Source organism: Montipora foliosa, chromosome 7 (genome assembly GCF_036669935.1).
Source record: "Montipora foliosa isolate CH-2021 chromosome 7, ASM3666993v2, whole genome shotgun sequence".
In the NCBI taxonomy this organism is placed as follows: Eukaryota; Metazoa; Cnidaria; class Anthozoa; order Scleractinia; family Acroporidae; genus Montipora; species Montipora foliosa.
Window position 1 is genome coordinate 19,964,066 of NC_090875.1, and position 22,500 is coordinate 19,986,565.

The window sequence follows — 22,500 nt, forward strand, 5'->3', positions numbered from 1 at the left end:
AAGAGCGAAGCTCAGGGCAGGTTGCAGGTCATCGTTTCACCATAGCTGAAACAACCCAAAACCTTTACTAATACTAGCATCGGGCGTAAACACTGTGCTTTAGGCCAAGTAAAAAAAAAAACACGTGTTTCTCGTCCGGATTTCTATAAAAAAAGAGAGCGGGCGGGCGGTTTTTTTTTTGTTATTTATTATTTTCTATTGCATGCTTTCTTTACACATCATTACCTTCCTCCAGGGATACGTTGGAGCTCTTAGGTCAAATATTAATAAAACGAAACATCAGATATTGATTAAACACAAGTTTGCTTAATTTTGATACACACAAAGGGTTAACAGTTTTCTTTGTATGAGACAGAGGAGAACAAAGTACAAGGTAAAAGTGACGCCTGTTGGTTTTTGCTCATAAAAACGTTGCTCATAAAAAATAATAGGGAACTTAAGCAACGACGACGGCGACGGCACCGAGAACGTCATCTCAAAATATAAATTCGCGTTATTGTAATCACTTTGTAAACATGTCAACCCTTCTTATATGACAAGGGTGTGGTAGTTCCTCAAAAATGACATTGGTCGGAACGGCGCTTAATTTAGGGGAGAAAATGAAACTTTAGCGTCAAGTGCTGACGTTCTCCTTAAAACCTAAAATTTGACTATTTCACGTTGTTGTTTTGCTGACGACGGCAAAGAAATGGACAAAAGTGAAAAACGCACGTACAGGGCGTGCAAAGCTATTGTTTTTGCCTACTAAATATGCACATTTGTGACGTTCTCGTTGCCGTCGCCGTTGTCGTTGCTTAAGTTCCCTAATAAAAAAGAGAGGCGGCGCTAAAAAATGAAGCGGGCGGGGACGAGAAACATGTGGTTTTTTTTACTTGGCCTTAGATGATGTTTAAGTTGTTTCAGTTATGGTACGTAAAGCAATGACCTGCCACCTGAACTAAAAACTTTACACCCTCCGGTTCATATTGAAGATATGTCCTGTAAACTATGCCTTCGGTTGCTATTTATGTACCGTAAATACATTGTATCTAGTTGACTTTTCGACAACGACTTTGTAGCCACAGTCATCCTATTCTTTATGTGAAGCTTATAATAATCAAGAAGGGCCGACAGCGAAACAAACTGTATGAGTGTAGTTGTTTGCAAACAACTATCCTAGAAACAGACTGGTATACACCACATGGATGTTTGAGAGAAAGTTAAAACTTTATTTTTGGGTTCTCACCACTTCTACATTAACCACGGATTTGATGATTTTACAAAGTCATAAAAAAGAAAACAGCAAAGAAATTGACCAAACTGAAATGCACAAGAGAAAGGCCAAGAAGTGCCACTGTCTTTGTAAATTGTTAAACTTACCTGCAACACTGCATCAACCACATGTATGATGGCTAAAAATTTAATTTTACAACTTGCTGTCTTCTTACTCATTTGTTGTGCTATCCAATAAAAATAATAACCCTTTGATTTTTAAAGCTACATGTAAATGTAAATTCTACCCAGTGTCTAAGGTTTACACATATATGCATCAAATTTACTATTCACTGTAAGTGCTAAGATGATGGACGTACCATATTTACACTTGATGCATTGCTAAAATATAAACAAAAAAACAACAGTTAGTGTGATTGACCACAAAGTATTAAACATACAACACAAACACAAAAATAAATTTGTTTTCAAGAGTTGATAAACGTCGAGTTGCAAGAGTGGAAAGATTCAAGGAGTGAGGGGTTTACAAAGGACTAAGTTGTATCTGATTAGAGAAGAAAGTTCTTCGCGTCACTTGTGCATGACTTGTGTGCTCCAAAAAGGGAATTTAACCTCAGTCCTCAATACCACAAAATCGCGTGAAGGCAGGAAGCAGGGATGGCATATTGATGAGATGAGTTGCATTCCATCAATTTGTTTCTGGTCTGATTCCCAGATTTGGCATCATATGTGGGTGGAATGTGTTGGTTCTCTACTCTGCTAGTACAAGAGGTTTTTCTCTGGGTACTCTGGTTTTCCCCTCTCCTCAAAACTCTATGCTTGATTTGTGTCCCAGTGCTAGAGGACTTGCCACTTAACTCAAGTTCACTATGATCATCAGGCAGCAAGTTATCATTAGAGTGGTTTTCAATTGTCAAAGTGTCAAAAGTAATTAGTGAATTACTTTGGTTTTGCATTTCTTCACTCAGTGATTGGTTCAAAGTTCTTGCGCCACTTTTTCAACCAATCAGAAGTGAAACCAAAACCAATTGTGGCTCGCGCGTGCCCATTTTCCCTCGCTTTGTGTCGGCTACGTGTAATTACTTCGAGGTTTGATTGGTTTACTGGATTGTCTCCGTCCTTTTTGATTGGCCAAAGTAATTACTTTGGTTTTGGTTTTACGACACTCATTTGAAAACCACTCTAATGCTGTATTGCAAAACCAATCAGTTTAATTCGAATTTAATAATGATAAAAGCCCTGCTGTCCTGTTTTTAACTTTTACTTTTCCATCGAAGTATATTTATTACTTTAATGTGATTCATGTACCTTCAGTGTACTCCAATAATAAATAAATATTGTTACATGTAATTTCTTAATAATTTTTATTGCTTTTATTAGAATGATTATTGTATCCTATTCACTTGTTTTAAAAATACATGTGTACCATTACTTGGGATCATCGCTGCAATATTCGTCTATCTATCAAAACAAGGAGCATTATTTGAAATAACAAATAATTTTTTATTCATGTAATTACCATGTGATTACAGCCCCCATTCTTCTCAATGCAGCTGCCACAGTTTGGACACTGAAAAATAAAACGTTGCCTTAACTCTTGCCACAGCTGCAGCAAAATGAACATGGGAATTATTTTAGTTTTCCCCTAATAGAGCGGTTTTCAATTGAGTGTCGAAAGTAATTAGATAATTACTTTGGTTTATGATTACTTCACTCAGTGATTGGTTCAAAGTTCTCGCGCCATTTTTTCATCCAATCAGAAGTGAAACCAAAACCAATCGTGGCTCACGCGTGCACATTTTCCCGCGCTTTGTGTCGGCTACGTGTAATTACTTCGAGTTTTGATTGGTTTGCCGGATTGTCTCAGTCCTTTTTGATGGGCCGAAGTAATTACTTTGGTTTTGGTTTTACGACACTCAATTGAAACTCGCTCTATCATCCTGCCACTTACTTTGTTTGGAAAACTGTTATAATTAAGGCAAATTACCGCTGCGTTACTGCACATCTAGTGGATGATATTCATCGTTGGTGATCGACTTCAACAGCACTCTGCGAGCAGAGCCTCTCTAAAACTCCGCAGAGAGCGAGAAAGAGACGCTCTGCAGCCATAGTGTCAAGTCTTTTAAGTCGCCGCAGCCAAAGTTTCTGGGCCAGTCACTCCGGTCAAACCGGTTTAGGCAGTGCATGCATCATATTTTTGACAAGACGGAGGTCAAATTCGAGCTTTCGGTACGAAAATCAATATGGCGTCTAGTAGTGCGATCGAGACCTAGCCTGGGTTTGAGACTGTCTCCAAGCAATGGTTTGCGCATACTCACTAAAGACTTCCCACGATTTCTGCAGAGTAATTTCTTTCTCGTCGAGTTAAGAAAGGCTCTGCTGGCAGGGTGCTTCAACAGAAACATCTCTTGCAACTTCCCTTTCTTTTGTTGTGACTAATAGAGAGATGGGTGTGGGGTATTAAGGAACAAAGGTGGGTGAAGGAAGGGGGGGGGGGGGGGGGGAAGGCAAAGGGCAGCTTTGTGCTAATAGATGAGTAGGATGTATAACTTTTGGAAATGAGATTTAGAGCTATGTACAGTATTTAGGGTTATCTTAAATCTCTATGTTGGCTTGGAACTGAAGTAAATCCAAAGGACACAAGTGTTGGAAACCAATCTTGGCTGCCAGAGTTTAAAAGTAAAAGTAAAGTAAAGCAACCATAATTTAACATCGATAACTCGTAACAGTAATTCGACTGACAAACCTGAGGTCGACGGTGCGCTCATTTTACTCCCCCCTCTCCATTCAGTGCTCCGTTTTACGGGTATTTAAAGCTACTTAAGCTACACAGAACGGAAAGAAGTCGAAATGAGGATGTGAGATCCAGGAATCGAACTCAGGACCTCTTGCACCAAGGACGCGCACTAACCGACTGTGCCATCCTCGCTCCTTTTGCTTTTGCTCTTGTTTGCTTTTCTTTTGGTCAGCACCAAGAACACAGACTCTGGTCACTTCCAATGCACAGTTGACTAGTGAAGGACCATTTTTGTAACCATTGACAACCACCGTTGCTTCAAATTTCTGACCATGTGAACTTCCTACATGTACCTTGGAAGTGTCCAGAGTCCGTGTTCTGGTGCTGAACAAAAGAAGTTCAGTTCAGTTTAGTTCAGTTCTTTATTTTTCTAATAGGTATTGTTAACAAATTGGACATGCCCACAGGTAGCAGATGCTACATGTAAACTGGGTGGGTCATGTCATGACTAAAAAGAGTAGGTAGACAAGTTTACAGGAAAATTAAGAAGATAAATGTACAAAAATATAAATTATAAAATTAAGTTTGTGAGCTAATTACTACCTTTATCCTTGTCTCTCATTTCTTAAGTAATGGATATATTATTACAATAAACATTTGGTATCTTTTTAGGATAACATGGCAGAGGTGAGGTCAGATCTCGGCGGTTTCCACCTGAATGTTCAAGAAAAGCGGACTCTGGGGGATAAGATTGTTGGAAACAAGTAATGGAAAAGTAGAGTGGAGCGGTAAGGAGCTCATGTAACTGCAATGATCATTTTCTAGACACAATAATTTATTCAGTTTACAAATACTTACATCCTTTGTGTTGGCCGTAATGTAATTTGCTGTTTCAGAATCGTCTTCACATTTTGTCAGCCATTTCTTGATAGTGTAACAATCTGTTGGGGAGTGGTATTTTTCACCACACATAAAACTATAAAACAATACAACACATGGGTACATTTTCTGAGTATCTCACAGTCATGAGCATAAAAAACACTTCCACAATTCACTTATCTTCACATTTGAAACAACATAGTGAGAATGTATGTTTTGATTCACATTTTTACATGGTTCAAAATTTTTCACACTTGTCCAATTTTCATTTTCCTTTGCTTTAGGTCAATTAGACAAAGAAAAATCCAAATTGAACTAGCTTGAAAAATTTTGAACCAAGAAAAAAATGTTAACTACTACACGTACGTGTACAACTAATCCGTTTGAATTTCCTCTGTAAATCATTAATGAGTAGAATAATTTATAATAAATCATTCATGAGTAATTCATGAAGGCAAATAAGGCAAATAAGTATTTGAAAAAAGAGCTTCATGTAAAGCTTACCAAAAAACTGAATAACAATTTGAACACCATATTCTCTTTGCTTTGAGCTCTGCTACTTTTACCAGACACCCACAGTCGTTTCCTGGACACCATCTTATTAAAGGATGACACTGTTGGAAAAAGACACTTCAGTTAGGAAGGTAAATAAACATTTGAGCATTTATAATCACAGATGTTAAGCTGTTCTATCACAGAAAGCCAGAAACTGCACAGACATCAGCCTTTGTAATCATTCTTCACTTATAATTGCCAATGACACACCTTGCAACTACAGTACGAGACCATTAATTCTTTGCAACAACATTCAATGCATGCAAGTATGGTAAGCTAGAGCCTTTTTTGGTTGCTTCGTTAGGGAAAGAATAAAATTATTATAACAATACGTTTTCAATGTTGCCATCTTTGAGAACACTACCAGTATTCTAGGTGAAGTACAAGTACAGTAATAATGGTGTTACACATGTAAACTTGTTAGAAATTTCCATCTTTTGTAGGGGTTTTCAGTGATTTAATCTTCAACATACCATTATACATGTACTTGAGAAGAATCACTATGCATTATTATTTGCAGAAACTGTCAAATCAAAATTCTAAGGTCTGAAGGACCTTATGTTTAATGGGGACATAGTTTTTCAGTGAGTGATTAACCCATTGACTCCCAGGGGTTCCCCACTGACGATTAAAATCGTCTGGCGTTAGACAGAGTAAAATACTAAGTCTGCCGGTTTCAGGTTTACATTGTATTTCAGTTCAAGCTGAAAGGGGATGATGAATACCACCTATTTTGCTCACCAAAGACATAACTAAAATTATAATACAATAATATTATTATACATGTATAATGTAACAGGGCGACCTTCTAAGTCTTATACATGTACATGAACAGTTCATCTCTTTTCAGGTTTTTTTGTTCTTCAGGACAGGACATGACAGGACAGGACAGGACAGGACAGGACAGGACAGGACAGGACAGGACAGGACAGGACAGGACAGGACAGGACAGGACAGGACAAGACAAGACAAGACAAGACAAGACAAGACAAGGCAAGAGGCTGATCAAAAGCAAAGGCAACCCAAAGGCTCCTTTTTCTTTACATTGTAGCTTCAACCGTAACTCAATTGGCAGGGGTGGGTGCTACTTTAATCCTGTCAGATGAACAACTTACAAGTCCCCAGTAACACTGGTACTCATTTTCACCCACTACGAATGGATGGAAAGCTGAGTGAACCTTGGAGTGCACCAGCTGGTATTTGAACTCCGAGCCGGAGCGCTGAAATGCAGTCCGCCGGCGATATCCACTACACTACATGTATGCACGCTCCTCTACCGCACACACAGTGTACATGACATCTTAATGAAGGGGATATAATTTATACATTAACCAATCAGTTACCTTAACTTCGTCATTAAAAAGAAATTGCCTATATTTTTCTCTTGCTGCCTCATTTTTTAGAACTTTGAGAGCCATTTCTTCTCCTATTAATAGACTGCAATTCATACACTCTATACCTGCAAAAATGAAACAAAAAAACCTTATTGATCCTTGCAGGAACGTTTCTCACAAGAGATTTAATCCAAGGGTTTAAATTGCAGGTGGCAGGTTGCAGGCTACGATTGCAAGGTGTTGTTTCACCATAATGATTTTGATAATTATTACAACCCAAACCTTTACAAAAATGCTCACCTTAGGCTTAAACATTATCTAAAGAATAGTGTTTACTGGCCTAATGCTAGCATTAGTAAAGGTTTGGGTTGTTTTCAGCTATGGTTGAACAATGACCTGCAACCCTAATTAACCTGCAGTTACAACCTCCAAGATTTAATTGCTGAACCGGAAGGCGTAATGAATCATCATTACACAATCATTAAATAAAAAACTTCATGATGCGTCAACTTGATCGTCTACGGGTTGCTGGTGTTGCCATCAATGCTGACATGTATCATCATCATCATCATCAATGATGACCATCATCCTTGCAGTTAATCACAAAATGGGAGGGGTATTTTGCAGAACGCTGAACACTGAATATCAAATGCTGAATGCTATAAAATGGGTATTTAAAGGCAATAACTGTACATACTGTATACGAAACAATAGCTACATGTGTAGAAGCTAACCATTTTAGAATTTGGCACCTTGGCTTATATTTACTGCAGTCAAGCACTTCCCTAATAATTTTATTGAAAGCTAACCAAATGTTCCGCGTTCTGCAAAATGCCCTGCCCATCACAAAGTAGCTTTTACATAAAAAGGAGTGGCGAATGGTAAAATATGAGACTTGCCGAGACCCTTGTTTGCAAATCCAAGATCAAGACCCAAACATGCAAGACTTCACACCAAAATAAATGATAATTATAAATATGAATGATACTTTGAGACTCTTCATGGATTCGCTCTGACGAAGGGCTAACGCTCGAAATGTCAGCTTTTAGAATCTCTGTACGGTGGCCAATTTACATTATCAACTCCGTTGATAAAACCAAATTTTTGTACACTACTTCCCCACCGACGCAGCACCACAGTTTCTTTAGAAACTACCCCTTCATTCGACTCTTCATGAAGGCTGTTGAGATTTTGAGATTGGATGAAAAGTTTGCGAGTGCCAAGATTTTGGAAGTACCATTCGCGACCCTTAATTGATTAAATTCTATTAAAAATATATCATGACTACCAAAAGGCACCAACCAGATGCTAAACCAATCTTTAGTTGATTGACACAGTACGACATCCAACAGTCGTTACAGAAAGTGTGTCCACAGGGTGCACTACTCATGCTGGATTTTGTGCAGCGTTGAAAACACACCGGACAGTGAAGTGATCTTGTTGTCTGTTAATTAAATGAAAACAATTAATTAAATAATAACTTTACTAATACATTTAATATTCAAGACCACAGCAATTAAGGAGCAACTTTTAAGGTGGTACCGCTGTATGTATATGTACGTGTACAGTGTAGCTATATAAAGAATAGGCATCCATGCAAAAAATTATCTTTGCACCACAATTTTATTACATGTAAGTTAAACAGAACTGAATGATATATCATTTTAAATTAATTAATTATTTTCTGGATTTCAAGCCTATTCATTGAAATTTTTGTTTGAGTTTTAGTTTTTAGGCCATGATCAAAAGAGTGCAGGTTTTGCTGCAAAAGTTCCAGCACTTTAGTGTTAATTCAAACAAGCATGCTATTAATTGGATTATCATTTTAAAGTCAAAAGATTATTATTTTCTGGATTTCCAGCTTATTCATTGAAATTTTTGTTTGAGTTTGAGTTTTCCGGCCACGATCAAAAGAGTGCTTGTTTGGCTGCAAAAGTTCCAGCACCTTGGCGTTAACACAAACAAGCATGCTATTAATTGGATATTAGTTCTAGTTAACAATATTGTTCTAAAAACCGTGAGAGTTCATGGAAAATCAGTCTAACTTTATTTGGAAGACAAATTCAAAAATCCCCTAGCGGTTTTTAGATCTACATGAAGATCTATGTTCTAATTTCAGGTTAACTACCAGAAGGGTTGGGGTTAGGGTTAGGGTTAGGGTTATAACACCTGGGCAAAAGTATGGGGCGTGCTCCCCTGGAAATTTTGAAATTCTTAAGTTGCAGAGATGTGTTTTCCTAAATTCTGAAGCCCAAAGCGATGTTCTTCAACCACAAAAAATCACACCTTCTTTAGACAATTTAATGATTTGATATCGATATCAACATTGAAGAAAAATAACTCATTAACATGAAACAAAATAGTGCACTCGTGAACATTGTGGCCTTTCCTCAGGTGGAGGAAATTCGGATTGCAAAGAAAACAATAATAATTATTGGTGATCGACTGCGATCTTTTCTGATGCCACAGCAAAACATGCAACACTGGGACATTTCAGGTGGTCTTTTATGGAGCGCAATTCTCTTCATGATTGTGTTACAGCGTGGAAATTCGTTCTGAATTGAACGCAGTGTGTGAAATTGCAACATTTTTACAACAGTACACAGATCAAGAAAAGGACAATACAGCGTATTTTGTAAATCGATCTTTGTATTAATAAAACCCAGTTCCACTGAGATGTTGAAAGCAACTGGGCAAAGTCATGTCCACAGCTGGTCAGTTTGCCCATTGCCCAGCCCTTAATGAAACCCCTGCCAGAATAGTCACATGCCTCCCCCAGACTCTAGATAAAGCCGGCTGTTATGCTCCCCCTTGATACAGTGTACTTCGGTTCCTCTACTCAACTGAGTTACCAACTTTTTTATTGAAACCCCTGGGTATTTGTGAAGGGAGGTGTTGTTACAAAGTTGGGAGTTGAATGTGTGGTTCCATTCCATCAGTGGGTCTAAAACACAGGTCAGTGTACCACAGATAAAAAAAACCACACCATTAGTGTCTCCTACTCCTTATCACTCTACAAAATTGCTGTTTCAGGTTTAATTAACTGAATCTCAACCCCAGAGCTCTTCTCTCAATTGAGGGAGAGAAGAGCTCTGGACAACCCTGAAACAAACTTAAGTGTCTTCTCAGTGGTTTTTGTGAAGAACAATCATAAGCGTCTCTACTTGGTGCATTAATTCATGTTATCACGAGGAGTGAGCAGGTGCCATAAGGTTCAAATAGTCAATTTTTGGTGCACATTGTCCTACATAGAGTTTCCAAGAGCCTTGGGTCGATCTGAAGCTCTGATGGTGAAAAGGGTTTTATTAATTAAGGGCAACTTTTGGCTCACTTGTTCATCAGTGGATCAGGGACATCTTGTCTTGACCTGCAGAATGTGACCTGTGTTTTACACCCTGAAGTCTAAAACTATCAGGGAAAACAATAAATTGCTTCATTCACACTGTGTTTGTTAAACAATTACCGGAAATGAATTTGGATGCCTTCAGTATATGCAGTATTAAAAAATTATTGTTAGATCTTACATGTACATGTCATCACCTGGCTGCAGTCCAGTTTGAACTGGAAATCAACCACAGTATAGGCTGCAGTAAATGAAGCTGTAACTTAGTAGTTTTCATTAATGTGATTGCACATTAAGAATTTTAGCCGCTACCAATACTTACAGCTTGGGGAATAGATTTTTCTGGGATTATCCTTCCTTCTATAAGCATTCCAACTGGATCTATTCTATGCCTATAAAATAAAACCATAAATAAATCAGTAATAATAATAATACGGTAATTGTTCCATTATCAAGGAAAACTAAACAGATCATACAAATTACAGCATTTAAAGCAATTTTTGGAGAATTAACCTACTTGGGTGCGCTGATTATGAATCAAATCACTTTTGCATGAATGCAGTCTGATTGCACGTTAAGATTATTTTGGCTTTAAGGCTCTCATAAAAAGCATTTCCTTCATAATTACCGGTATATGTATGTAAAATATCCACGTGTGTAACCTACATAACCCACATTGCATAGGTCACATTGAACAACACACTGCACACTGTTTGTAGGTTTCAATGTGACCTGTGCAATGTGGGTTATGTAGGTTACACATACAAACATCATTCTACATAATCAGGCTTTTCAGAACCCATATACAATGTAACAAAATAAGAAACTAAAACGTCAAGTTTAAAATAAAATAAAAACGATAAACTAATAACTACTATACCACAGCCATCAGTTGGGCTTTGCTGGCAAGCTTAATAACCCATTCACCCTTGGGATTGCGACTTAATAGATTTTACTCCGTCTAACGCAATATGGGGGGTTGTTCATATCAGGAGGCAACCTAGAGCTGTAGACACCCACTAAAAAACTATTGATAAGAACCATTGACTCCTGGAATTGACACTCGATAGATTTTTCAACACAAGAAGATAAATTTCTTATCTCCAAGCCGCCATGTAAGATTTTATTTATTATATAAACACTAATGAAATATTTCATGAAAGGCATCGAAAGGCATGATTATAATATGTAACCATAGCAACAGTGATCTTTTCACGTGTGAAGACATCATGTTTTTGCATGAAAGCTCACTTGGTATTTCATCGGTGTTTATATAATAATTAACTTTGCTTAAACTCTTCCGTCTCACGCAAAGATAAACACTGAACTATAATATATATCCTCATCCCACTCACTGACAGGTGATATTCTTACAAAGACAAAGCACAGAGTTGTCAAATGCCTAGGAGTATTCCCAAGGGAAGTGGGGGGAATGTTGAAATTTATTAGATTTTTTGTTATGCAGTGTTTATTGTTTTAGCTCTTTTTTTTTCTTTGCACGTCATACGTGACTTTCACAAGTTATCACATCGAAGATTAGCTGTGTTAATACTATTTCCTCAATCGACTATCAATTATTCATCGACAATTATCCTTACATGCAAATAGTATTGTTAACTTGTCAAATTAAAATACGAATTCAAAAGGGAATTTCCATCTTCCAACCTTTCCAAGATCTTTTCCGTGTTCCAGTCGTGTTGTATTAACAAAATTCTAGCCACAGATTCCGTCACCTTTGGAAGCAACAATTTCAATCTCTTCTGAGACACAGAATCAAAATTTATCAACTTACATGTATAAAGTCCAGTACTAGTGTTTACATTTAAGCTCAGTAACATGGAATTCAAACCTTGATATCTTGGCACATCTTAGCCACTATGGAGTCAAACATTTTCTGCGCTTCGTTCGGGTCTATGATCACAAATTCGAAACTCTCTGGGTCTTCTTCTTTGTCCGAAGACAACCCTTCATCGTCATAAACATTCGTATAGTAATCATCTTCACCATCGTCGTCTTCATCATATTCGCTCGATTCCGCGTCCATGGAGTCCTGTGACTCCAGATCGGTCGTAGACATGCTAAACTGTCCTCTACTTATACAAACAACTATGATACTTCAATAATGGGACAGCATGAAACAAGGAAATACCACATACACAAGAACATTCCTTGCTATAAACTGGACCGCAAGACCGACGATTTGTAGGAATGATGTCAAGTTTCCGAAAATGGGCATGATGACTAAATATGGTAATCATAAGACTGGGCACCACATTTGAGAGAAAGGCCGCCATATTTGATTTCGTTCAGTTTCTGTTTTTTTTTTTTACGGCAAAATGACATGACATTTTGATGTTTTCCTGCTGTGAGGACTACGAAGGGAACAAAAGATGAGTTCTTTTACCGGAAAGTTTAGAGAATATCCCCTGATTTCGGCGGATAACTTTGAGAAAGAGAATCTCGATAGCTTGGCGTTTTTTCTTTCGCATTGCCACAAAGGTATGCACCTTTACACAATGTAAGCTTTTACACAATCAATGAATAGTGATATGCAATAGGACATCCTCTGCATATCAATATTTTGACAAGACTTCGATGGCTTTATAATAAAATAGTATTTGTTTTCGTATTGAAGTTTAACCTCGCTTAATTCTGCGTTGCAAGAATACAATAGTGGCCGGGTATTTCGTATAGCGCTGATCATGCATGATCAACAGTGTTTATGCACATATCAATGTTAAGCCCCAGGCAGGGGGGGGGGGGGGGGTCGGGCTAACCACGGGTCGGGCTAATCCCTGTCCCCAGGGTAGGGATTTTGATCGTGTGTGACGTCCCCAGGCTAGCCATTTTTATTGTACAAAGGACATTTTAACACCTTCACTTGCTGCCAGGTGGACATTTTGACCGATTATTTTGTCCCAGGGGTGGGGAATTTGAATTTTTTTAAAATGAAAATGTCAAAATAGAATTAGAATTTTGTAACAGCCATCGCTGTGCTATTTTCAACTGATTGACAACTGATCTACTTGATGAGGAAAATTTTAAAGCTGTCATACTTACGGGTGACAGCCACAATAGGTGTTACGGGTTACGGGTTCAATTGAGAACCTGATTATTTAGCTGTATTGGACAACCCTCATGGCATTCTGCACCAGTTCTAGGAAATGCAAATTAATAACTGTTTCATGTATCTTGTTCTGGACTTTCAAAATGTGAAACTTGCAATACATGTAGCGACTGAGTGTTGTTTGGAGTACAGGCTGGTGAATCTGATTGCAAAGTGAAAATTTTTTTGAATAATGTTATTGTTATGTTGAGCACACTGATTAGCAACATCACGTACCAAATGGTTTCAAAAAAAAAAACTCATAAATTATTACATGTACTGTACAGTTACACTTGTACTTCTGCCTTGTTTTTGCTCACTTAATAACAAGTTACAGTATTATTCTATGCAGATCATATGTCTGGGCTAGATTCAAAAGCATTTCATGGAAGACTTATTGGAAGGTATTACAACGATACTTTTAAGAAATACTGTACAGTACTACATGTATGTGCAGACTTCTACATTTTTTTAAAAGGATGTTTATGTAATTCATCTGGTCTCTTTTCAGTTTGGTTTTCTTTTTCTGTTACCAGCAAAACTGTGTTTGTGTACTGCTCAGAGACAACTGAAAATCTCTTGATGTGTAACCCTGAATATGTTCATCTAAAGGAGCACATTGTGAGTGGATTTCCATGTCTAAGATTAATTTTAAGATCAGGACTGAAATGAGCTGCCAAAACTAATACAGCAAGTGGTTGTAGACTGACTGAAAGAGAAAGAAATAATTATTTGCCAGTTTGGTTAATGAGTAACAACTGTCTGCTTGTTATTTTATACCACAGCGTAGCATACCATTGGAGCAACAAACAATGATTCCTCTTTTTGACGAGAACACTGCAGAGGTGAACAACAGTTTAAGTATTTAATAATAATAATAATAATAATAATATTAATATTATTATTATTATTATTATTATGATAATTATTATAGAGTACTATGTAGTTTTAGGACTGGACAAGACAACAACAATATTATTATTATTCAGCTTCAGGTCAAAGCATACAGGCTAGCCCCGAATATTCTCACGTCCTGCCCTACCTACGTAACTCAGTCAAGAAGAATACCTATCTTTCTCTTTCTTTCCCTTCTTCTTGCTTTTTTTCCAATCCAGCATTTTGCAGGGCTGTACGGCTTTTTCGAGTCCCTGCTCTGATCTTACCATCTTACATTGCCCTGGTACATGTACAGTACATGTTTTTTAAAATGATATTATTTTTCCAATAGAAGTGTGCAGCAGTCCATACATATAATACCATTTTTTCAATGTAGTTTCAATAAAAGATTAGAATAATGAAAAAAAAGAACCAATTCCTAGAATATACATGTATGGACCTTAGAAATATTAGAATAGTATTAACATGTTCATGTTTGAAAAAGGGTACAGCGTGCAAAGAAAGTCATGGGGCTGGTGGTTTTTGCTATCGGGCTAGTGGATTCTGATCTTTACTAGCCTGATAGGGAAGTGGATAGAATTACTGTATAGTAAGCTTTGCACTTAAATTTGACTGCACTTGAAAGCAGTTTATTGAATGCTTACCAAGCATTACATTACATTTTACATTGTACGTCCCATGTTCTGTGCTGGCATGTCTTGGCCATACAATCTTCAATTAATGCATTACTTTATTGTCACTTGTCATTGTTTCTAATAAATTATAATTTGAATTCATAAATACTGTACATGTGTATGAAATTAATCACACTCTTTGAATTCTTCCATGCTTACCCAATAGTTTATGCTAGCTGATTAGCTTGCCCAGAGGGCAAGCTGCCTAAATTACTTTCTTTGCACCCTGGTAGTAGACAATTTAATTTTTTTGACTGGTATTGAATAATGCATGTCTTATTTGTCTTGTCTTGATCTAACTACAGGAAAGCTCTATCTGTGTAACTTTGCTTCCTGCTGGGCATTGTGTGGGTTCTGTTATGTAAGTACCGTCTAAATACTTGCCGTCATTCTGAGGCCCTTAACACCGCATGCTCTGAGCTAAATTAAATGATGTGAGTTTCCTGTTATGGCATGGGTGTACTTGCAAAAGAATCAGAGTGCAGTTTTTGTTTTTGCATCAATAGGTTCTTATTTGAAGGCCAGCATGGGAATATCCTTTACACAGGTATCTGTTACTTGATAATTATCTTATAGTATACTATAATTATTACAGTCTGTTTCAAGTTGTGAAACTTAGCGTGGTTGCCAAAAGGACAGAGTAACGGGTACTTAAGTTAAACATGATAACAAAAACCCTGAAATCCTACTGCCATAAATTAAGGTAATAAAGATTTGGTTAGCTTTCTGCACACAGAAGCAGGTGTGTGAGCTGTCACAAGTTTCTCAAAAGAATATCCTTGAATACGAAGTTTCTCTTTTTTCTACTTTTAAAAAAGCTACTGGATGGTTGCACTTTATGTCTAATCCGTTCCGGTTTGTTCCATTGTGCAAATACGCCAAAATGTCCATTAGGAACTCTTACATATTAAACCACTTCAAAATTTAAACAGGCACTGTCTGCACTTCACATCTTGCTTCTGCCATCAAGGGTATTATGAGTGCCTAATACTGATGTAGATTTCAATATTGTATCTGGTTCTGCCTTTGGTAGGTGATTTTCGATTGTCAAAAGGAGACGTGAAGAGAATACCATTCTTCCACGCAAACGGCAGGTTCGTAAAAATTGTTTATTTTCATGCATGTGGTAGTTGTGATTGATAGTTCTAGCATCTGCTTTGGTTGGACGGTGCATAAGAGACAACAGCTTTTCAGAAAGCAGGTAGAATTCTGAATTCTTCAAACCTTCCATATTTTAGCCTTTTTCAGATATAATGAAAAATATGTATAAATGAAATTAATATTATTAATAGTTAATGTTATTAATTTCACTTATACATAATATTTTTATATTAATATTATTAATATTATATTAATTAGTATAAATTTACATTAATATAACTGTTTATTAATTAAATGATGTTAATACACTGTATATATCAAATATATTTACATGTATTTATAACTGCAGACAGTACTGTTTCGGCCTTCTGGGCCTCATCAGTGCAGTGCTGATGTCTGGGATGGAGGTTAAGCTTATAAAGCCACCCCAAATGTCCCACACATGTGGTACATCTAAGCCATGCCAGATAAATACATGTATTTATATGTATTTATATTCATCTTTATTTTTCCAAAAGAGTAATTTCACATGTAGTAATCATAGCAGACAGTTACACTGAGTTTTTCGTCAATGTAAAGAGCTCATTTACTTGAAAGCGTTTTTGTGTCATGGTTACAGTATTAAAGATTTTATGATATCAAGTAAAGGGTATGCGGAAAACTAAGACCTGGAAAACGAAGAGCGAAGACCAAAGACCCGGAAAACGAAGAGCGAAGACCAAAGACTTCGGGTCGACCCGGCAAACGAAGATCGAAGAACAAAGACTTCGTGTCGACCCGGCAAACGAAGAGCGAAGAACAAAGACCCGGAAAACGAAGAGCGTTTTCCGGGTATTTGGTCTTCGGTCTTTGATCTTCGTTTTCCGCACACCCATTAAGTGAAGCCAGTTACTTGCAGAGATTTTCATAATTCTACGGAATTTCGCCAAACGCCGAACCGCTTTGCGGCTATCGTACTCAGTTTGAAAAGTAGAACAGACAGAAAACGCTGATTGTTCCGTCTTTTAAGAGTAAGCATTCAAGAAAGGTCACGCTCTACAAGTATTAATTAACGCATCTTCCATTTGTTGGCTGATTTCTCGGAATTTGGGGATCCGTAACCTTCAATCCCTTTCGTATCAGTTTGACAATCGTCAGCCATTGTGCTACCAACCGTAGTATTCGATGAACCAGGCTTACGCAGTACATTTGGGATGGTTTCGGCTCAACTATCAGCTTTCTTCGGCTTAGCTTTGCAAGTTTTATTGATGTAAGCCGAAACGCAATTTGCACCGTGTTTCGCGGCCTAAAGCCAGTTCGCCCGAACTCAGTGAGAACTCGTTCGCCCGATACGTAATAAAAAAGTAGAAGCAAACAAAGAGTTTATCCATTTTCGTATGCAGACCAGCGTAGTACGTAATTTTCCCTGAATTTAAAATATTTCAATTACGATACGTGATACATAATCGGCTTCATTATATCATCTTAAAGAATAGTCCGGGCGAACACCTTTTCAGTTCGGGCGAATGGACTATGATTTCGGGCCAATGGGTTATCATTTCGGGCGAAACGACCACAATAGACGAGTTTCGATATATTAAAATTCAGTCCTGAACGAAAGACATCGCCTCGGGCTCTGGGGAATAAATATAAGAATTTGTATGAGTTTATTCCGCAGACCCTCGAGATGATGCCTTTTGTTTTGGACTGAATTTTAATATATCGAAATTGGTTAGCTATTCTTCCTTTTGGCCTGAGTGAAATTTCTACGATCGATTTAATAATTTTTTTTCTGATATCTCTACAACTCAAGCTAATCAATAAAGGGTAAAGTCATGTTTTTTTGTGCATATTTTTCTCTTTTTCTTAGAATAAAAGATATCAGAAGCATTTACATCGACACAACTTTTTGCCTGCCAAAGACGAGTTCTCTTCCAACACGGGTTTGTAACTTTTTGAATTAACTTTAATGAAGTGATGTTTGAAAAAATCTTGCAATGACTTTGAATTGGTTAAAAGAATGAAACGGTAAAAAAAAAATATGACTGAGGTACATGTACGAGCATGAACTGAATTAGATATCACGTGTGAATTAGTAGATATTAAAACAGAAAATCAAAGAAAACAGATTCTGAGCTCTGCAAGTGACGAGAATTGACGAGCCGTTGGTGATCATATCATATCATATATATCTTTATTTACCCTCGGATTTTTAGAGTAGCTTGGTGTAGCTAATATCTCCGAGCATTTACCCTCCCAACCATGATACACCACAGAAGACAGACCACAACACCGGGAACTACATCCCCTACTCTTTACGACAAGTGTGCGGGTTCTTTTACGTCCCACAGGATTATGAACATTGAAGGGTTGTGAGACCGGAACTCCGGCTTATCGTCCTTATCCGAGAAGACTAGAGAGTCTAACCATTTGCAGATGTAATTACAAAGGCAGCACTTTCTCCTCAGTTATTTAAAGACCCTGAGTGTTGGTCAGGCCGGAGTTGAACTTACGACCTCCCGTGTAACAGCCCGGTGCTCAACCAACTGAGCCACCGGTGCGCGGATTGCGGTGCGCGAATTCTCTGATTGCCTTCGAGAATATCCGACGATTTTCGGGTTGGCGCCGAAAGGTATTCGAAGAACAACGACTATGGATACGAGGAGGTGGCGCAGTGGCTACCCTTCGTCGGCATTTAGCCACAAATACGAACTGAAATTCGGCATCCGTACTTTTCCTATGAACGTAGTAAATTTTTTTAACGCTTTGGGTTTGGAGGCCGAGTTCTTTTAGATCGATGTGGACCATCAGTGGTGTAATATTTAGCCTAGCTTTAGTGCAAACTTAAACCCGTTTTAACATAGTTACACGTCAAAGCACTCATCCCTAATCTTATACAAAACTGATCATTATCTCTCTTGTGCTTATTGATCTTGATCTTTAACTCAGGAACAAAGCAGAGATGCCATCATTGAGCTAATAAACAGGTATTTTCAAAGCTCGAACCGTTTCTCCTTTGCTGCTTATTTTCCCAGTAAAACAGAAATTAGTTGAAAAAGATGTTAGCGTCTATAAGCGGTCAAGGTACGCAAGTACTACACGCAATGCATGCAAACGTGTTGTGTCTTCGTGATTGCGTCTGCTTTGCCACTCCTTTACCGCCAAAGGCCGTGATTCTTTCGGTTAGTAGCCGAAGAAACGACCTCTGGCTGGTTCTTTTGCGCACAAACAATATCGGTTGCTAACGTTTACGTAAATTGACCTTCAATACAACCGCATAGGCCGAGTCATCTCGGGCTCACTATCAGTCAGCAGATGATTTTACTAGACATGCGTTTCGAGAAATTTACGAAAACCTGTTTCAAAGACCAGTTTGTCTCGTTCAGGATCACAGTTTGATGGTAATGGTAATGGTAATGAATTTATATAGCGCATTTTCTATTAACATATTCAAATGCGCTTTGCAAGTAAGGGATCTATGGGTGAGATCGGACATCAGCATATATAGGCGCCACTGGCAGCCGCTATCAGTCCATTAGCGATCTCACCCAGCACATGAATGAATGAAATGAGACCTGACCACAACACCGAGAGCTCCATTCCCTACACTGTACGAATAGTGTGTGGGTTCTTTTACGTCCCACTGGGTTGTGAACATTGAAGGGCTGTGAGACGGGGCCTACGGTTTATAGTTCTTATCCGAGAATACTAGAGAGTCTAACCATCTGCACATATCATTACAAAGGAAGCACTTTCTCCTCAATTATTTTAAGACCCTGAGTGTTGGCCCAGCCGGAGTCGAACTCACGACTTCCCGCATGGCAGCCCGATGCTCAACCAACTGAGCCACCGGTGCGTCACTGGGAGTTAGAAGACATCCTCCTTCCGCCCTGTCTCAAAATGTTAGCGAAAAGGACAAAGTGCTAGCGGACGGAAAAGTTCAGCTTTCTCACTTTTCTGTTTGATTTTTCTTCGAATCACCAGGTGGTTTTCGCGTGGCCCTGAATACGTTGTCAGCTTGTTGTGCAAAGGGATGTACGGTTTTGAGTATCTGCTGAAAGAAGTGGCCATGAACTTCAAAACCAAGGTTACGTTGAACTGAGGGTTTTTTTTCTATGGTAACTCGGCAAAACATCCGATTTTTCCTGCAGTTTTTCAACCTATGACTTTTTGGTCACGAGATCGGATACTCGTATGGGCGAGCCTGCTTTGTTAGTTTAAATAGTACTTTGTACTGATAGAAATCTCCTTTAAGACTTCTGTGGAAAAAGCCAGTGATAAGGCCGCTAAACAGGCCAATTTCTTGTTCTCATGGTTGGACTGGAACGAGCATGAAAAGGAGGCTACGGTTCCCCTTCTTAGCCTTCCATTCTAGTACCAGTCCGATCGTGGGCATACGATACTGGCCCATTTAGGGAAGTGGTCAAAACTACTTCACTTGAACAGGACCCACCAAACCACAAAATAGATGGTGGTGTATGCCTGCACCGCCCTTGCTTAACGTCAAAAGATGATGTCTATATTGCATAGCCACCCCTCTATCCAGCAGTAAAAAATTACAGTGAGATTCAAACCTCACTTTTCTTGTTTGTCTAGTAATGCCGACTCTTGCTAGCTAAATATTCCTGTGTCAACTCAAATTTAAAAGCCAATAAAATGTTGTCGGTAATGTTCATGTGATAACTTCGAAGATAGGTGGTGTCTTTGGGAACCACCCTACCCCAAAGGCGGGTATTGTTCGAGTATAGTAGTTTGACTAGTTCCCTTACCTCGAAGTTTCGGACTCTTTCCTGAATATTAATCCAGATTTTCGGTCGTCAACTGTCATAAAGAAGAAGAATTTATATTTCAATAACAGAGCGGTTTTCAGTTGAGTGTCGAAAGTAATTAGTAAATTGCTTTGGTTTCGCATTGCTTCACTCAGTGATTGGTTCAAAGTTCTCGCGCCATTTTTCAACCAATCAGAAGTGAAAACAAAACCAATCGTGGCTCGCGCGTGCACATTTTCCCGCGCTTTGTGTCGGCTACGTGTAATTACTTCGAGTTTTGATTGGTTTACTGGATTATCTCAGTCCTTTTTGATTGACCATAGTAATTACTTTAGTTTTGGTTTTACGACACGCGATTGAAACTCGCCCTATGGTGTTTCTTTGCACAATCAGATCCATGTGAGCGCGGATCGACTCCGCATGTACAAGTATCTTCCAAACATGACACCGTATTTCACAGCCGATGGTCGATCAACAAAGATTCATGCATGCAAATGGCAGGTGAGTTTCTTTATTGTTTATCCTCCTTGGTATGTCGAGCGAAGGCTTGTTATGTAGTAAAATTAATTTCCAAGTCCAAGAGGGCTGTGTTCTGGCCAATGGGTTTCGGAAGATACCTGTTTACAAACATTGCTTTTGCTATTGAAATGTGCTAAGTACAGGAACAAAAGACCCTTTGTTTCGAAAGCCAATGAAGCTCTGGTTGGCACATTATGACAATAGGTCACGTCAACAATATCTTCCCATATAGGGAAGATATCTGTTTACAAAGTACTTTAGTTATTCAAATTTGCGAACCACAGGAACAAAAGACCCTTCGTTTCGACAGCCAATGAGGCTCTGGTTGGCACATCAATAGGGACTTTAAGATCTACGACGCGGTGGTCAACAAGAACGCCACGAAACAACAATATCATTGGTTAAAAGAGGAAAAATAATCGTGCTGCATGTGCAGCACGCATTTTAGCACATAGCCTTGCGGTGCTCTGCGCAACAACGACGTGAAATCACCAAATATGAGGTTTTGACGACAACATGAGCGTTCAAATGTGAATCTTTCATTCTCTATTTTTGCTCTGAAACCGCTCGTACCAATTTAGTTTTAGGATACTTCGCCCACATTGTAGAACGCGAACGAGATGGCCAAACCGCGAGAAACTTACGATAATGCAAGGTTATGTTTTGAGGTGACGTTTTCGTCGACGTCGCCGTCGTAGATCGTAAACTAGGGAGCTTACGAAACGAGGACGACGACGGCTACGAGGACTTCGTTTAAAAATACAAGTTCGCGTTATTCGTACCACTACGAAGCTATTTCATGTCGTTTCGCGTTTAAAATGTGTAGTTACTGTCGAGGAATTAAACTGGTATGAGTTAGTTGGAAGCGTAGAGAGAGAACTGAAAATTCATTGTCATGTGCTAACGTCCTTCACAGAACTTTGAATTTTGGACATTTCACGTCGTCATTTAGGAGATGACGGCAAAGAAATGTACCAAAATGTCAAACGCACGTGCGGAGCGTGCAGAGCCATTGTTTTTGCTCACTAAACCTATTGTTTTGTAGCGTCGTCGTTGCCGTCGGCGTCGTCGTTTCGTAAGCTCCCTAATATTCCCTAATGACAATAGGTCACGCCAACGATATCTTCCCTATAGTTGGATGGTTGGTGCAAGATTTCGGCGTCACAGTAGGTCAGTGTGCATGTCATTGCGCTACGGACAAATAAACGGCGTCAAACTCTAATCACTCCACAAAATTGTTTCAGGTCTAGGGAACACTTTTGGCTTAATTGTTCATGGAGCTGCGACTTGCAAAGTTTACATCCCCAACAACCGGCTCAGGGAACACCAAAAAAACGATAGGCTTTATAAACACAAAGAATGGTTCTACATGCCGGGCTCGTGCTTTTTACATTA

At 38.6% G+C, this 22,500-nt stretch overlaps 2 protein-coding genes across 3 annotated transcripts in view; one reads left to right on the top strand and one right to left on the bottom strand.

Moving 5' to 3' along the window:
* The window catches only part of LOC138011245 (E3 ubiquitin-protein ligase ARIH2-like), a 17,483-nt gene extending 5,218 nt beyond the window's left edge, over positions 1-12,265 (bottom strand). Inside the window, exons 1-9 of the mRNA XM_068858198.1 lie at positions 11,910-12,265; positions 11,726-11,793; positions 10,383-10,452; positions 8,020-8,161; positions 6,727-6,842; positions 5,333-5,442; positions 4,808-4,925; positions 2,732-2,782; positions 1,572-1,593 (exon numbers count right to left, since the gene is read on the bottom strand). Of these exons, the coding sequence (XP_068714299.1) occupies positions 1,572-1,593; positions 2,732-2,782; positions 4,808-4,925; positions 5,333-5,442; positions 6,727-6,842; positions 8,020-8,161; positions 10,383-10,452; positions 11,726-11,793; positions 11,910-12,137 (925 nt within the window). The 5' untranslated portion in view covers positions 12,138-12,265. The remainder of the gene's footprint in view (positions 1-1,571; positions 1,594-2,731; positions 2,783-4,807; positions 4,926-5,332; positions 5,443-6,726; positions 6,843-8,019; positions 8,162-10,382; positions 10,453-11,725; positions 11,794-11,909) is intronic.
* An 86-nt stretch (positions 12,266-12,351) lies between these two features.
* LOC138011244 (protein artemis-like) overlaps positions 12,352-22,500 on the top strand; it is a 22,420-nt gene continuing 12,271 nt past the window's right edge. The window contains exons 1-11 of one of the 2 annotated variants that reach the window (XM_068858196.1): positions 12,352-12,559; positions 13,519-13,570; positions 13,703-13,787; positions 13,952-14,011; positions 15,043-15,098; positions 15,244-15,284; positions 15,771-15,831; positions 17,688-17,760; positions 18,767-18,804; positions 19,802-19,904; positions 20,980-21,087. In XM_068858196.1, coding sequence (XP_068714297.1) covers positions 12,451-12,559; positions 13,519-13,570; positions 13,703-13,787; positions 13,952-14,011; positions 15,043-15,098; positions 15,244-15,284; positions 15,771-15,831; positions 17,688-17,760; positions 18,767-18,804; positions 19,802-19,904; positions 20,980-21,087 — 786 coding nt within the window. In that variant the 5' untranslated portion in view covers positions 12,352-12,450. The remainder of the gene's footprint in view (positions 12,560-13,518; positions 13,571-13,702; positions 13,788-13,951; positions 14,012-15,042; positions 15,099-15,243; positions 15,285-15,770; positions 15,832-17,687; positions 17,761-18,766; positions 18,805-19,801; positions 19,905-20,979; positions 21,088-22,500) is intronic. The other variant, XM_068858197.1, reaches the window with a different exon arrangement.